The sequence below is a fragment of the Paraphaeosphaeria sporulosa genome (genome assembly GCF_001642045.1).
Source record: "Paraphaeosphaeria sporulosa strain AP3s5-JAC2a unplaced genomic scaffold CC84scaffold_5, whole genome shotgun sequence".
Taxonomy (NCBI): Eukaryota; Fungi; Ascomycota; class Dothideomycetes; order Pleosporales; family Didymosphaeriaceae; genus Paraphaeosphaeria; species Paraphaeosphaeria sporulosa.
This window is the reverse complement of record NW_017253364.1, coordinates 1578093-1592269: the sequence shown is the minus strand read 5'-3', so window position 1 is coordinate 1592269 and position 14177 is coordinate 1578093. Positions and strand designations below refer to the sequence as shown.

The 14177-nt window shown below is 48.3% G+C and overlaps 6 protein-coding genes across 6 annotated transcripts; 2 read left to right on the top strand and 4 right to left on the bottom strand.

Moving 5' to 3' along the window:
- Window positions 1–1134: 1134 nt before the first annotated feature.
- CC84DRAFT_1205594 (uncharacterized protein) lies at window positions 1135–1752 on the bottom strand (the record flags this gene model as incomplete). The annotated part of the gene is made up of 1 exon (XM_018181985.1): window positions 1135–1752. The coding sequence occupies one exon, from the start codon at window positions 1750–1752 to the stop codon at window positions 1135–1137; it is 618 nt and encodes a 205-aa protein (XP_018036300.1).
- Window positions 1753–2340: 588 nt separating this feature from the next.
- On the top strand, window positions 2341–4174 carry CC84DRAFT_1205593 (uncharacterized protein; the record flags this gene model as incomplete). Its single annotated transcript, XM_018181984.1, has 2 exons — window positions 2341–3944; window positions 4171–4174. 2 exons carry the CDS (start codon window positions 2341–2343, stop codon window positions 4172–4174), a joined length of 1608 nt encoding a protein of 535 aa, XP_018036299.1.
- Window positions 4175–5987: 1813 nt separating this feature from the next.
- On the bottom strand, window positions 5988–6458 carry CC84DRAFT_1164349 (kinesin light chain; the record flags this gene model as incomplete). Its single annotated transcript, XM_018178469.1, has 1 exon — window positions 5988–6458. A coding segment is annotated over one exon (471 nt), but the record flags the coding sequence as incomplete, so codon positions are not given.
- Window positions 6459–7697: 1239 nt separating this feature from the next.
- Window positions 7698–8130, bottom strand: CC84DRAFT_1052555 (uncharacterized protein; the record flags this gene model as incomplete). The annotated part of the gene is made up of 2 exons (XM_018173496.1): window positions 7698–7947; window positions 8006–8130. Coding segments are annotated over 2 exons (375 nt in total), but the record flags the coding sequence as incomplete, so codon positions are not given.
- A 1808-nt stretch (window positions 8131–9938) lies between these two features.
- Window positions 9939–10088, bottom strand: CC84DRAFT_1051602 (uncharacterized protein; the record flags this gene model as incomplete). The annotated part of the gene is made up of 1 exon (XM_018173487.1): window positions 9939–10088. A coding segment is annotated over one exon (150 nt), but the record flags the coding sequence as incomplete, so codon positions are not given.
- A 2520-nt stretch (window positions 10089–12608) lies between these two features.
- CC84DRAFT_1164344 (uncharacterized protein) lies at window positions 12609–13035 on the top strand (the record flags this gene model as incomplete). The annotated part of the gene is made up of 1 exon (XM_018178468.1): window positions 12609–13035. A coding segment is annotated over exon 1 (302 nt), but the record flags the coding sequence as incomplete, so codon positions are not given.
- Between the last annotated feature and the right edge of the window lie 1142 nt (window positions 13036–14177).

The following is a 14177-nucleotide window of genomic DNA, read 5'->3' as shown; positions in this document are numbered from 1 at the left end:
CAATCAACATTAATACGTAATCGTGTGCGGCGACATAAGAGCTCATCACTAGCCTCAATTATCCAGGCAATTGACCAGCTTAAGAAGGGAGCTGAAGTGATGATGCTCTCAGCTGAGCTGATGCGCGATCGGATCACCAGCCTTGAGAGGGCTAATGAGGCAGCAACAAAGCGTAGGCAGCGTAAAAAGAGGCGGATACAGAAGCGCGGGACCTTAACAAAAGGAGAGGGAGAGGATATACTGGCTCAAAAGGAGGCTGACCAGCAGATAGAGCGTGAACAGCGTCAAGGTGGAGAGCGATCAGGCCTCAGCCGCCAGGCTCTTGCGCGCTGCAAGAAGTGTAGAGAGACTGGGCATAACTCCCGTACGTGCAAAATAGATAGTTTAGATACTATTTAATCTACTATATTAATATCTATACATTGTTCTACACGGTTGTTAAGATATACATCTGCAGAGGTGCGCAAAGTTGGTGGGGTGCGCCGCTCGCTTGTACGCGCCGCTCGCTTGTAAAACACGTTAGTGTCTTTCATTCTTTATCTCCCAGAACTTCTCCTTGACATCCGTCCGTCATTACATGACATGCACTCAAACGACTGGGGTATGTCCCACTTTTGCTTCACCGAATCTATCTCACTTATTTCCTGAAATGTGCTTCCATACCCGCACATGATAATGTGAATTCAGCAAGGAACTCTGTGATTCGCAATACGATCATATGCGTTTGAGTTGCACTATGCGTTCGAATAGAAATTTAACGTTTTGAGAATGGTTTTGGAACAAATAAAATTCCTGATGCCCAACTGTGAATGATCAGAATCGCATATTCATGGTGGTTCTGTACGAGCAGATATAATCAATGCCATTTGTGAGGCGCTATATGCAAAGTAGATGGAAACTAATCAAAGAAGAAGCAAAAAGAACGAAAACTCAACATCGACATGTAACCAAGACACTCACGGAAACGATATCCAGTTTGGGGCGAAGAGGTGAAGACTTCCAGCACGTTTTCCCCACGACGCTCTGCTGGCGGGATATGTCAAAATTGTAACCCATTGGCAGTCAATAAGATGATGGCTTCAATTCCAATAATGATCAGCTACATCACGGCCTCTGCGATTGTTCTTACTCTTACTAATCCCGCACGCTAGCACCCTTTGCCTCCTTCGTGGCTTTTGCTGCCATCTTCGCGAACTTAGTCCCGTACTTCTGGTTCATCTTAGTGCCAGCCTTAGTGTTGGATTTCGTATTGAACTCTGCCCTAGCCTTGGTCATGGCTTCATGCCTATCGCGCTTGGCAGCCATTTCCTTCTCCTTGTTCCGCTGGTTGTATTGTTCATAGTCAATGTCCGGTTTACACTCAGGCTCCTTTGATTCCAGTGCCAGCTGCTGAGCTTTCTTGGCGAGTGCCAACTCCTCCAAGGCTTCAGAAATGGATTTAATGTTCTTCCAATGGTCCTTAATAATCTCATTGAAGCCGTTCTTGTAATGATGAATCCCGCAGCCGTCCGGGCTCTTCGGGCAAAAACGCTCACCACAGATGTCTGGCTTACCTTCCAACTCTATTTTAGCAATGCAGAAGGCTAAATGTAGTTCCCTGTAGCACTGGGGCTTGGGCTTAGTACTACATACGGAACAATGGTGAGTCTGACCCACGTTCTTCGTTCGGATGTTGCGGGTGTTGAGATTCAAGCTAGAGTCCCAATGGCCCCAGTAAAGCAACTGCAATAAGTGAGTTCCCAGTTTTACCATGTTTGCTTATAGATCGGGTTTTCGGCTGTGAAAGAGAGGATTTGGTAGTTTAGTCGGAAGTGTTTGGGGTAGACTATGTTAGGATGTTGTTTTCGTGATTGTTGTAGCTCATTTAAGTGGTTTCGGGTAGGGTTATACTTGATCATAACGAGTGAACATAGTGATGGATCTTACATAGTGAGCTCACAATATACACGGACAAAGTGGCCAGCGACGTGAATAACTCATGCCAGCATTGCGTTATGTAGAGCTCCGATTCCCTACATTGTTCAAGCTTCACGAACGAGACCGTTCTATCTTGACAAAGAATGCACAACTCGATACAAAGCTTTTCTTTCATGGTCTTCCAAACTATTGTTAACACATGAAAGCAAGCGAGGTCCATAAAACGAGGAGGGGCCTTGTCACTTTCCATTGCAGTCAATCTCCCGGTGGAGAAACCATACCAACATTAACAACCTTCTCGCAGCCAGTGACACCTTTCTCAACCTCGAATTGATTGCTTAGAAGCAATCATAGCCTCATTACGGGTTGATTCCAGCCTTGAGCAGACCATCACGGACCTCTCAGCCCGAACTATACCAAAGCATGTCCATTCTTTGCAACATGCCGAAATTACCTTCCATTGACCAAGCGTTCACATGGTTCATGAAGTCTACCTTGAACATTGAAGACCTACCGGTACCCAAGGAACTATTCCCGAAAGAGCAAGAGCAAGAGCAAGAGGCTTCGACCTCCAACACCTCCAACACCTCCAACACCTCCAACACCTCCAACACCTCCAACACCTCCGACACCTCCGACACCTCCAACACCCAAACGAAAACCTCGAACTACAAGGACCACGTTCGCTCCATTGATGATAGCTTGTTCATTAAACTGATTCTGAGCATATGGGACCCCGAGGGACGTAACGGAATCGTTGTCAAGGTGGTTGCTCACGATGAAGGGACTTACAATTATTGTGTAACATTGACCTTGGACGACGACGACGACGACGACGACGACGACCAGATGGTTGTGCGGGTCCCTTTTAATGGCACGCCTGAGATCTGGACGGATGACCATGCGTTCGAATTTCACACCGAAGTCATGAACCAGCAATACCTTTGCAACAAGACCAAGATCCCAGTGCCGACTGTGTATGAATGGAATGACGGCTTCGACAATGTCCTTGGTGCGCCATTCATCATCATGTCAAGAGTCAATGGTTGTTCAGCTTATGAAAACCTCTGGTTCGACATGGACATGTGGAACTGGACGGAGGACGGCAAGTTAATCATTCGGGGTGCCGGCAACCCTTCACCTGAATTGGAGGGTAAACGTCTGAAATTCCTCAAGGACCTCGCAAAGCTCATGGCGGATCTTCAGAACCACGAGTTTGACAAGATCGGAGCTTTACACATTGAAGATCGTTGGGATGCACCGCCCCCCACAATTGGCCATTACTTCCAGCACTCCCTAGACGGGAGGTTGGTCAAGACTGGTCCATTCTCTTCTACAGCTGAATACCTCGAGCACAAGAAGCAAGAGATTTATGAGCGGGATATCAGCTATGCTGAGGAAGAAGAGGAGCTTTGGGAGGCGAAGGGGTTGCAGAAGATCGGCGCAATCATGTGTGATGCCTTGCCCCGCTCTGTGAATAAGCCTGTGACCGACGCCGCGTATGAGACCAGCCCAGAGACGTTTGTGCTTGCACACCCTGATCTCGACCTGCAAAACATCTTTGTCGACGAGAACGGTAAGATCACGGCCATCCTCGACTGGAGTGGGCTCCGCACTGTACCACGCTGGGCCGGCTTTGCGAGCCTTCCTCTTTTCCTCCGCAAGGACTTTGACGAAGCCTACGAATGTCGTCTCGAATGCTCTGCCAAGTACCCACTCATGCCCTGGCAGCTTGAGCCATATAAAAAGGCATATCACAGCTATCTTAAAGAGGCGCTCGATCCTATGCGCATCGGCAGCTACAACGATGCTGCATGGACGCTCGAGTCGGGTGCAATCGGTGCCGCGGTCGAAGCTTTAGAGAGTGTATGGTATCGTAATGCGAACATTCAACGTCTCCTAAAGGAACTGCCTCAGGTGAGGGGCATCGATCTCCCGGGCCTCCGGGTACGTTTCGGGCTTCCAGGTGGCTGGCCAGAGGCCGAAGTTATGCTGAAGGGGGCATTTAAGTCTTTGTTTGCGCATACGTAAGTTCTGATGCTATCCAGGGAGATTCTTTGTTTTCATTTTTTTTTATCGCGCTGCATTGTCTCGCTAGTAATCTGCAATCACATAACTTACATAACGTCCCTCACTGCGAAGCGAGACACACTGTGTGGCAAGACAAACGAGGGGTACTTTAACTTTCAGCAACCAGAAAGCTCATGCGCACAACGATTGTTGCCATAATCCTATTAAAATAATCTGTTGTAGCTAATTCTGAATCTCTTATAATCTCTCCTAACGTACGTCCATCTCTCACGAAACACCCATTGTGCCGAAACAATTCCTCGGTACGCCGACTTTAGGGCCTAATAAAGCCTACTATCTTGATTGCCTAAGGGCGAGACTCTATAACAATGGATTTCAATATCTTCTCTATTGATATGATATAATCTGTCACAAAATTATAATTGTTAAGGTACCTTCCGCCCTTCGCGAAAAAGGTATACCTTCTTAGGCGAGATCAATCACAATAAGCTATGGGGCCAACATTATGTTACTGTGAATTCTTCAATAGCTAGACCCTCTCTCCACTGTCCCAAGAACCTGGTTTCTGCATACGAGGTCGATCCCAGTAATGAGGCTGCAGCTGGTGCACAATTTATACGGATCGCCACCCCTGGTCAGTACTTCGGAGAATGTTCAACCAATCAAAATATTTGACGATTATGCTTACATCTCGTAATTTATATTACCTAAGCACTTGGCAAGAGGCTTATAGCATGTGGCTGCTAGGCTTTGCCACCGGTCAGCCCTGCGTGCTGGAACAAAGACCACGTGCCCGTGCGAAGAATATTTATAGCGGCAAATTTCATACATGCCACTACTTGGCGTAATTATTTCCCATCTACCACTGTTTCGAATACACTACCACACACGTGACGTCAGCTTGTAACATTTCCCAAATAACGTTACCACTGTTTCTATCCCACATGCCACTGTTTCTATCCCAAATGCCACTATTCTATTCGTAGGCTTTGCGCCTCCCCTAGACGCTTTCGGACAGCAGACAAAGGCAGCAGTAGTTTTATATAAAGGGAAAGGTCAAAGATTGTATTATGATAGATCTCAATCTCTATCCATAGTCTTACAATTGGCCCGTTTGAGCTCTTTTCCTTGATCGCGTTGATAGGGCTGGAGGCTCTTCGCTTTTGATATTACTCTCTTCTTCATCGCCACTTGCCACAGGCCTTTTGTTTCTACCTGTTGGACTTGATGAGACATTAATGGTGATATTTGGAACAGAGCTAGATGCCCCGAATGTAAAGGTATTGTTCGTAACAGTGGAATCAATGTAAATTGACTTGTGAAGTCGTTAGATCTACAAGCCTCTGGGTTACCATGACGTGAAGAACCGACTCTTTTGCTTCGCCGATTGACGCAAATGTCTGTCCGATAAATAGTGTACTAGCCAAATTCTGGGAGGATGCCATTATAGTCATCTGTCGTTGTTTTTCGTGTTGAGCTCGCGTCAGAACGCGTCGACTCTTTAATCGCGTGCGACGCGTGATGAGCCATTCCGGATTTAGCGGGTACGGTAGCTAATTCTAACGCGAATGACAGGAAGCCCTGCCACCCAACACCAAAACAGACGGCATTCTGGTTCAGACACTCTTTCCTATGCAAAACGGATTTGTCTGCTGCCCTAGACGTGTCTGAAGAGGCGCGAAGTCTACTAATAGAACAGTGGCATATGGGACAGAACCGGTGGTATTTGAGATAGAAATAGTGGCATGTGGGATATTTTACGAGCCAGCGTCACGTGTGTGGTAGTGTATTCAATACAGTGGTAGATGAGAAATTATTACGCCAAATAGTGGCATGTATGAAATTTGCCGATATTTATAGTAAAAGTGTGGCGCTATGGACTAAGCTAATAGACGACCTCTGTGCGCCCAACAGCCTCTAAAGTAGATACTATTATCATAGGCTACAATTGTTGCCATAGCTTTGCTTACATGATATATATTCGTAGATACTTACAAGCCCATGTCTTTGAATCTGTTAAATAACTCCATGTCTGCCTGCTCTCCTTCCCATTGCTCCAGGACTAGCAGGGAAGACAAGTAGTGCGGGTGACTAGCTCCTAGCACTTGTTCACGCCGTTGTACACACTGCTGCATCAGATGTATAGCTTCTACAGTCCGGCCGAGTGATTTCCATGTGAAAGCTAGGTTGTTCATGCTGGTCAGCGTGGAAGGATGGTCTGCTCCGAGCTTCGTCTTGCTCGTCTCCATCACCTGCACCTCTAGCTTCTCCGCCTCCTCCCATCGGCCTTGGTTCCAAAATGTCGACGCCAGGTTGGCCATGCTGGTCAGCGTGTCTGGATGCTCTGCTCCGAGCTTCGTCTTGCGAATCTCCATCACCTGCACCTCTAGCTTCTCCGCCTCCTCCCATCGGCCTTGGTTCCTAAATGTCGACGCCAGGTTGGCCATGCTAGTTAGCGTGTCTGGATGGTCTGCTCCGAGCTTCGTCTTGCGAGTCTCCATCACCTGCACTTCTAACTTTTCTGCAGCGTTCCACTTCCCCCCGATTTTGTGGGCGCTAGCCACCATCGCTAGACCCCATATCGTGTCTTCATGATCTCGCCCTAAGACCTTCTTTCGTGCCTTTAATGACTACGTTGCTAACACCTCTGCTTCACCTACGCTTCCTTTGCGCTCCGCATACCATGCTGCGCGATACAACAATGTAGCCCACTGCACCAGGGAAGATGCCCCTTCTAGCCTATAAACAGTCGCCGCCTTAGCGTGCGCGAATAGCGCCTAACACGCTGTCCAATTCTCATACTCTCCCATAGGGAACGCCTCACAAAGGTTATTAATAAACTGGTCTTTGTAGCGTCCCAATCTTCCGTTCGCCGCAAGCCACGTACACATTAATAGCTGCACCAGCGCGTGCATCTCAAAGGTTATGCCGTTAGTGCTAATAGAGATGAAGCAGAAGTTGCGCAGAGCTATAACGTCTTTAAAAAATGCATCGTCTTCGGAGAAGTTGTCCTCAAAATCGGTGTCATCAACGTCATCATCACCAAAGTCCTCGTCCTCAAAGTCATCTATAGAGTCGTTCCAGGATTAATTTTCTACGTCACTATTAGTGCACTCAAACTGCGCCCTATTATCATTCTCGCTGCGATCTGCCTTGGCTATATCAATTTTATGATTGTATTTGTCCTCTTTATACTTGGCTCGCGCCTGCAGCACATTTTTGGGAATCCCCTGGCGGTCGAAGAAGCTCATCAACGCTAGTAGGTCTACTGCCGAGGGCCGTGTCTGCTGTATGTACTCGAACGAGATCTGCCACGTCGTGATGATCGAGTTCTTCGCCTCCCGATCGCGTCGCAGATGGTCTTTGTCGTAGCTGAGAAGGCTCGTCCGCTTGCGCTCGCTCTTCCTAAATTGATTAAGGTACTACGCTACGGAGCACAGTAGCGCTCTCTACAAGATATATGCAGCAGCTTGAACTAAGGCAAGCGGCATGTGTTCAAGTATTATAGCGAGCGCGGTGAGCTCAGCGGCGTTACTACTAGCCGCTTACACCCCAAGCTTCTTTGCGAGTAGAGACTGCGCCTACAGTGCATCTATCAGATCGAGCGCGATGATATCACGCTATTCTACTAGCTATAGAGCGGCTTCTTTATTCCACGTTGTGACAATAACACATCCATGTGCGCAGTAGGGAAGGTATTCGTGCAACAGCTTAGCTATCATCTTCGAAGTAGTAGCTTGGGCGTCAAACAGAAAACCGGCATCATCAACATTATCTAACACAAGCAGCCACCGCTCATCGGTATCGCACATCCAGTCATGCACCAGCTTGAAAATGTTGACCTGTGGATCTCGTCGCCCTTCGATCTTGACACGGTCGGCGATGTCGTGGAAGCTCTGCTCGAGCCGGGCGGTGCTGCTAGCATGCGCCCATAGTACCCACATCCCTAGTGATGTCTCATGCGTGCGGTAGCAGTGCTCTATGGCAAGCTGTGACTTACTATTCCCTTGTTAGACGAGGTGCGATTGCCGACACAAGGAACTACCCGAAAACCTACCCCACACCTCCTATACCAACCAACGCCACCCGGGACGCTGGCGCAGAGCATTTTTCTTTCAGCTCATCAAGCAGCGTACCACGATCAACAAAGTCGGGGTCGCGGCGGAAAGGGATCGTATAGGAGGTGCGAGTTGTTTAGAGTCGTTCTACGAATAAGTCATCAGCTATCTATAGCCACACATAGCTATTAGTGCCCACTTACGCGTGCTGTGACTGCCGCTACTTATCTACTCAGTCATCAATTCTTGTTACTGTTCCCAAATCTCCTTTCTAAGCCACCTCATTGCATGCTCTTCTCCTTCTCCACGAATCACTGGCAGGAACACCCCAAAAATGCCGAGCAAACAGTACGCTCAATCTTCCTTCACAGTTGTCACGCGTGAGGCCACCCAGCTCATACGCTCCTCAACGCTGAACTCGGCGAGGTTCTGCCCTCTCAAAGCGTCAATAGGTATCCTAGTAATATCATGTATTCGTTATTCTAGGGTTATCTTGCTGCCTAGACGCTTACCCTCCCTAGAAAAGAATTCAACACTAGCTGGTGCCATAAGCTCTTGTAACGTCCATCCACATGTGAACCATCAGCTGCGGCGAAAGGTGTCTGCCCATATTATTAAAAAGGCCGCAGGGTCGTTATCGCCCACGGACACATCTAAAAGGTATACATAACATTTAGATGAGCGCTGGTACTATCTAAACATATAGTTAATCGCCGTATCTAACTCATCGATGTTTATTTTGTCGATGTAGCAGGTATCAACCCAGAAATACTACAGCCCATCTACCTCGGCTCGTTCACCACAGAAACAGATCTTCTCAAACCCCTTCTTGTCCCTGCCTACACCAGCAATGAGCTCCTGATATAAGACTTCTTAACCTTTCCTCCAGGTATGCGAAAGAATGGCGTACGGGGGCGGATCGTCATGGTCGAAGTAGGTCAGCTCGTAGGTGCCGCTTAACAGGCGCTGGAGCAGACGCATCACGGCAGAAGCATACTCTATAGACGTGAGGGCCGTTGGTAAACGCTAGCTACGGTGTAGGAGACAGATGCAGGTGCATAGCTACTTTCAAATAATTAGGCTAAGCGCTTAGGGCTGTAAGCCAGCTCCGCATAACTGCAGCCTCACGCTTCAATCCCCGCTTCGGCTATATGATCACGTGGTACAACAAGGAGCAGGGGCCAGATCGTCTTAGCAGAGAGGTCAAATTATTCGCGTTAATTCATAGAGCTCATATCAATACATACGTGCCACTAGGGCTCTATAAGGAACCTCCGCAGTCCTCTCTACTAAAGTCCGTCAACCAATCGCCTATACTTCTACAGCTCTCGCAGCCTATTTTGTAGCAATCTCACTAGTTTTACTACCTTTCGCCACCCTCACTATCACTTCCTCTAGCTCGTGCCTCACTCTCTTATGCTTTCTTTAACCATCAGCACTATCCATAGTATCTTAAGCTATCACTACGCGTGAGGCTTCTACTGACTCCACTATTATCCCCAAAGACTTCTCTATTATTGTCGCAGAGCGCTTTGGCTTACGGCCGCGTTTTTACTTACCTTTAGCTTCTATAGCAGCCTCCTACTCAGCTCGCTTCGCTCATGCGATTTCGATATCCTCCCATTTTATGACCCTGCTTCTGCCAACTATATTTGACTTCTCTTTTCGTCGAGTCTTGGCTTCGTTGTTCATACTCGATAGAAACTTAATCTGGTCCTAGTCGAGGGCCTACCAGGCCAGCGATGTCTTAGCGGCGTTCGCGAGCTTCTATACGAGCCTCTAATGGCGCCGTCTACTTAGCTCATTAGAAGGATTCTGTCTGATTAGTGTAAGCAAAGATGAGAGAGCTTCTAACGTGATGGGAGTTATTGGAGTTTAAAGTATTTTATACGACGCGGACGCTTCGGTTACTTCATTAAAGATAGATAGGGGAGCCAACGGTTTTGCTAGAGTCCTCAAAACTCTATCTGGGTTGAAAGGGAACAGTCCAGCCTTGGCCCACCCTACAAGAATGTTCTTCTTGCTTATGGCCGTCTCTCTGGCAGGACTATACAAAGAGGTAAAGTGCTCCTTAAGGACTATAGTCACTCCACTCCAGTACAGTTGTTCTACTTGGTCACGGTAGGCAGTCTTTAGGGGCCCAAACACTATAACGTCACATGGTTGAGTCTTATGTGAGGTGTAAGAGGGTAACCGGCATAGAAGAATGTTATTCTCTAGGTAAAACTCCAGGACTTCAAGGGTTTCGTGCGTGCCGAACCCATCGCAGATTAGTACACGTGGCTTACCATTAGCTCGGGCTTTTGTCTGGGGCTCAAATACTCGTTTCATCCACTCTAGGGTCAGATAGGAGTCGTTATAGCCAGTCTCGGAGAAGGCGTAGACCCACCCAGGCGTAGGGTAGGTCGTCCAATTACTCTAGTGGGTAGAGGCTGGCCAGATAATCATAGGGCTTAGGGCCTCACCGCTTGCTGATATGCATTCAATGGCAGTCACCATAGTTCGCTTCACGCTAGCGCCTCTATAGTCTCGCCGATCATCCTTACCTACGAGCACTTTGATAGCGCCAAGCATAGAGAGCATGACGCCTGTCTCGTCCATGTTATACCAGTTCTCGGGCTTTATATCTGGCTTATCGAGTTCGTCCTTGATTACCTCAAACCATTCAGTAACCTTATCGTATATATTCTTGTCATGGCGGTTCCAATCCATCGGTCTATTACTCCTGTGTTTGAGTTCTGGATGACGCTTAGTAAATGCCTGAGGCCAGTTCTTGCACGGCGGTTTCGTCGCGGGCGTCGACGCATTCGTTGTAGGCCGCCAGCGGGCGATGCTGAAGGCCAGCGAGGGTAGGTACTTAACCCGGACGGGGGTTCCGAGAGCAGCCATTCGTAGGAGGTACTGTACGAGAGCTTTCTCTTCGGGCGGGGTAAGGTATTGTTGGCTTTGGCTTTTAGCCTTTCGTGAGGGCCGTCCATGGTCTCGATGCCACAGCGTGGAGCGAGGGGTCTTTTCGCGCTGTGCTCGAGTAGCATAGGATTCACGTACGTTTGATGATAGGCTTTGTGCCTGCGCAGGGCTAGCGGGCATGTTAGTGATGCTCTTAGAAGGACCGAGACCCTGCGCGCAACCACTGCTGTCCTCCTGGATGGAACCAAACAGAAGTGGACTAAAAATAGAAAAGTATGACATTGATTGCTTACGTCCTGGTCTGCCGAGACGCTAGTAAGTTAGATCGGGCATAGCGTCGTATTAAAATACATGACATCATATATGCTCTGCCGCCGATCCCTTGCGCTTGAAACTACTCCTCCCCTTCAGAGCTTTCGGACTTTGTGATCTTGCGCGTTAAACTTTGCAAACTTCGTAAGGATAGACTTCTCAAGTTCCTAGTCCTTGCTATGCCTCCGAACTCGAAGATATCTTTGACATATTACCTAGACGGGCCTTCGAACTTGAGACGCGAAAAGTCGCCATGAATGTGGCGATCGACAGCACGCTCACAACGTGGTCTCTCCCTAGAACAAGTGGTGTAGAGTAGAAAGTGCGGGCTATTTAATGTATAGACAGGCTTTATAGCTCCAGGAATACACGAACAGATCTATAAATTGCCTTAGTAGAGGGTTTTGTTTCGGCACAATGGGTGTTTCGTGAGAGATGGACGTACGTTACCTCATCACATGCCTTAATGCTTACGTTTCCATGTTATGGTAAGTATCGTCGCCATAAGTAATATTAACTAGGTCGGAACCCTAGTCGTCCTCATTACTGTAGCGGTAGCAGGAAGCTATGAAGGACTGTATTGATCTATGAAAGTTGATACTTAAGACTGCTTTTATACTTGCTCATAGGTGCCCTAGAGACCCGGATGCCTCGGAGGCTTACGTACGTCAGCTTGCGTATTCCCTATCAGCCTCAAACAACCTCAGTACTGTTACACACCCCCTCACCTCGCAGTGAGTAGCGGAGAGGGGATACTGGAGAGCTATTTTCTTTCTATCCGATCAAGACGAGCTGATATATCCACAAGGTGTAGCTGCCTTAGAAACTCAGCGTGCTTCCGTCGCCCTAGGATCTTGGTCAGGCCGTTAGCCGGCATCGTACTGGTATCCACCCACTTGATATTCAGACGACCTGCCTGAACCTCCTAGCATACCCATAACTGGTGGATATCAACCTACTTGAGCTTGGTGATCAGCTTATCGTCCTGTTAGGTAACGTCCACCCCTGTATCACGAGCCACCCTATGACGCGAGCCGCATCTCCAATCGCACCCCCTTAAAAGCCTCTCCTACATATTTATCTGGGTGCAGCCTCTACACAGTGTTCTTAACGCCTTTCTATACTAGGGTTCCAAGGAACTATAGCAAACTCACAGGGTTTGGTTATTAAAAATATATTTTTATTCGCGACGTTAGTGCCTACTTTGCTTATGCACCCCTACTAGATCATGATAGCATATGTGCCGTAGACCATTGGAATACTAGGAAGACAGAGCTATCGTAGAAGGGCATGAGATTTAACCTAGAGGGCCATTTTGCTCTAGGGATACCTTTGCTAAGAGTTTCTCTAGTGTAGATTAGAATGGTTCTAAAACCCTATTGTTATGGGCTAGATGCTCGAGGAGCCAAGATAGCTAGAATGAATATTTATGAATTCACGAAGAGTCGAAGTCAAGCTTCTGCTACCGAAGTTATATATCTGCCCCCCGAAGCTAACATCGGGTCCGAGGTCCCAGCCGGTCCTGGGCCGAGACAAGACCTCCAGGGCGTAGCCCATCACATACCCCCCTACTCCGCCCTCCCGGGGGTTGTTGTACGGGGGGCGCAAGATCCGTCGTGTCGCGGACTTACGCAGGCTTGTCCATTCGGGCCTCCAGGTTCGCTCTCTTACCCTGGGGTTGTGGCTTATCGCGGGGAGAGAGACCTGCTCCCAAATATTGAGCGTGGGAAGTAGTCTTCTCAAGGTTACAGGGTCTAATTCTCCCCGGGACATCTCGCAAAAGTGTAGATCTGCAGGGGTAGGGAGTAGGGAGTTCCTAACTAAGGCCTAGTGTCTTCGTCAGACGCGCTCTAAAGGCTCTAGAAGTACCTCGTTATAGTTCCTAAAGTAAATTTCTATTATTCCCCCACTCTAGTAGTCTGTTAACATAGTGCCTTCCTAGTCTAGTGTCACGGTAACCTTAGAGGCTACCTGACAAGCATGGATATACTGCTGGCAGTAGTATATCGTAGAGATGTCGCGCGCTGGCAGCCAGCCAATAGATTATTAGACGGGTGGCCCGTCTGCTAGCTGATTGGTCAAAGCATGGCGCTAGCCACCCTTGGCGAGGGCGTGCGACGAAGCGAGAAGATAGATCCACGCTGGATAGGGGGGAGAGGACCTTTTCTCCTTATCCAACGTCTTGTACCTACACGTAGATACCGAACGCAGTATATTGATCCAGCCTACCTGGGCCTCAGACATCTTGCTCGTTGCTCTCGTGACATCGTTGCTCTCGTGACAATAAGCTTAAACTAGTTTCTAATTAATATTAGATCCTCGCATAGGGCTCTCTGCCTATAATAGGCTTAATTAAAACGCATTGTGAGACTATCTATACGCTTAACAAAGTTGTGCGGCTAGTGGACGCTGACCTAACTAGCGCCGCGCGCAGCCAGCAGCTTATCAGCCATATCACGTACAGCAGCGTAGGTAGGTGCAAATCCACGTCGATCTAGATCGAGTATATAGCTGACTATCACCTCCTCCTCTCGCTGGGTGAGCTTCCTCGAATTGGGCTGGCAATCGCGTCAGGCAGGCTTGCCGGCACATCAGCAGCGGATCATTCGTTCGGACACGCTGTAGATGATAGCAGCACTACAATTGCTCTATATTTGATGAGAATTGATAGATGAGATAGCAAGCTGAATGTCTACTTTATTTGAAGCTGATAGAGTGGCGCTGCGTTGAGCCATTGTACGTTGAGGTCAAAGAGGTGCGCAAAGTTGGTAGGGCGCGGCGCTCGCTTGTACCGAATAAAGCACGTTACGCAATTAGCAGTCTAAATTTACATAGTGAGCGGACTAGGTTAGGATTCTTCTACGAATGGTGGCAGTCCGCTCGCAGCAGCTTGACTACGGCCTCGTGTCCGCGCCATGCTGCCCACGACAGCGGCGTCCGCCCGTCCTT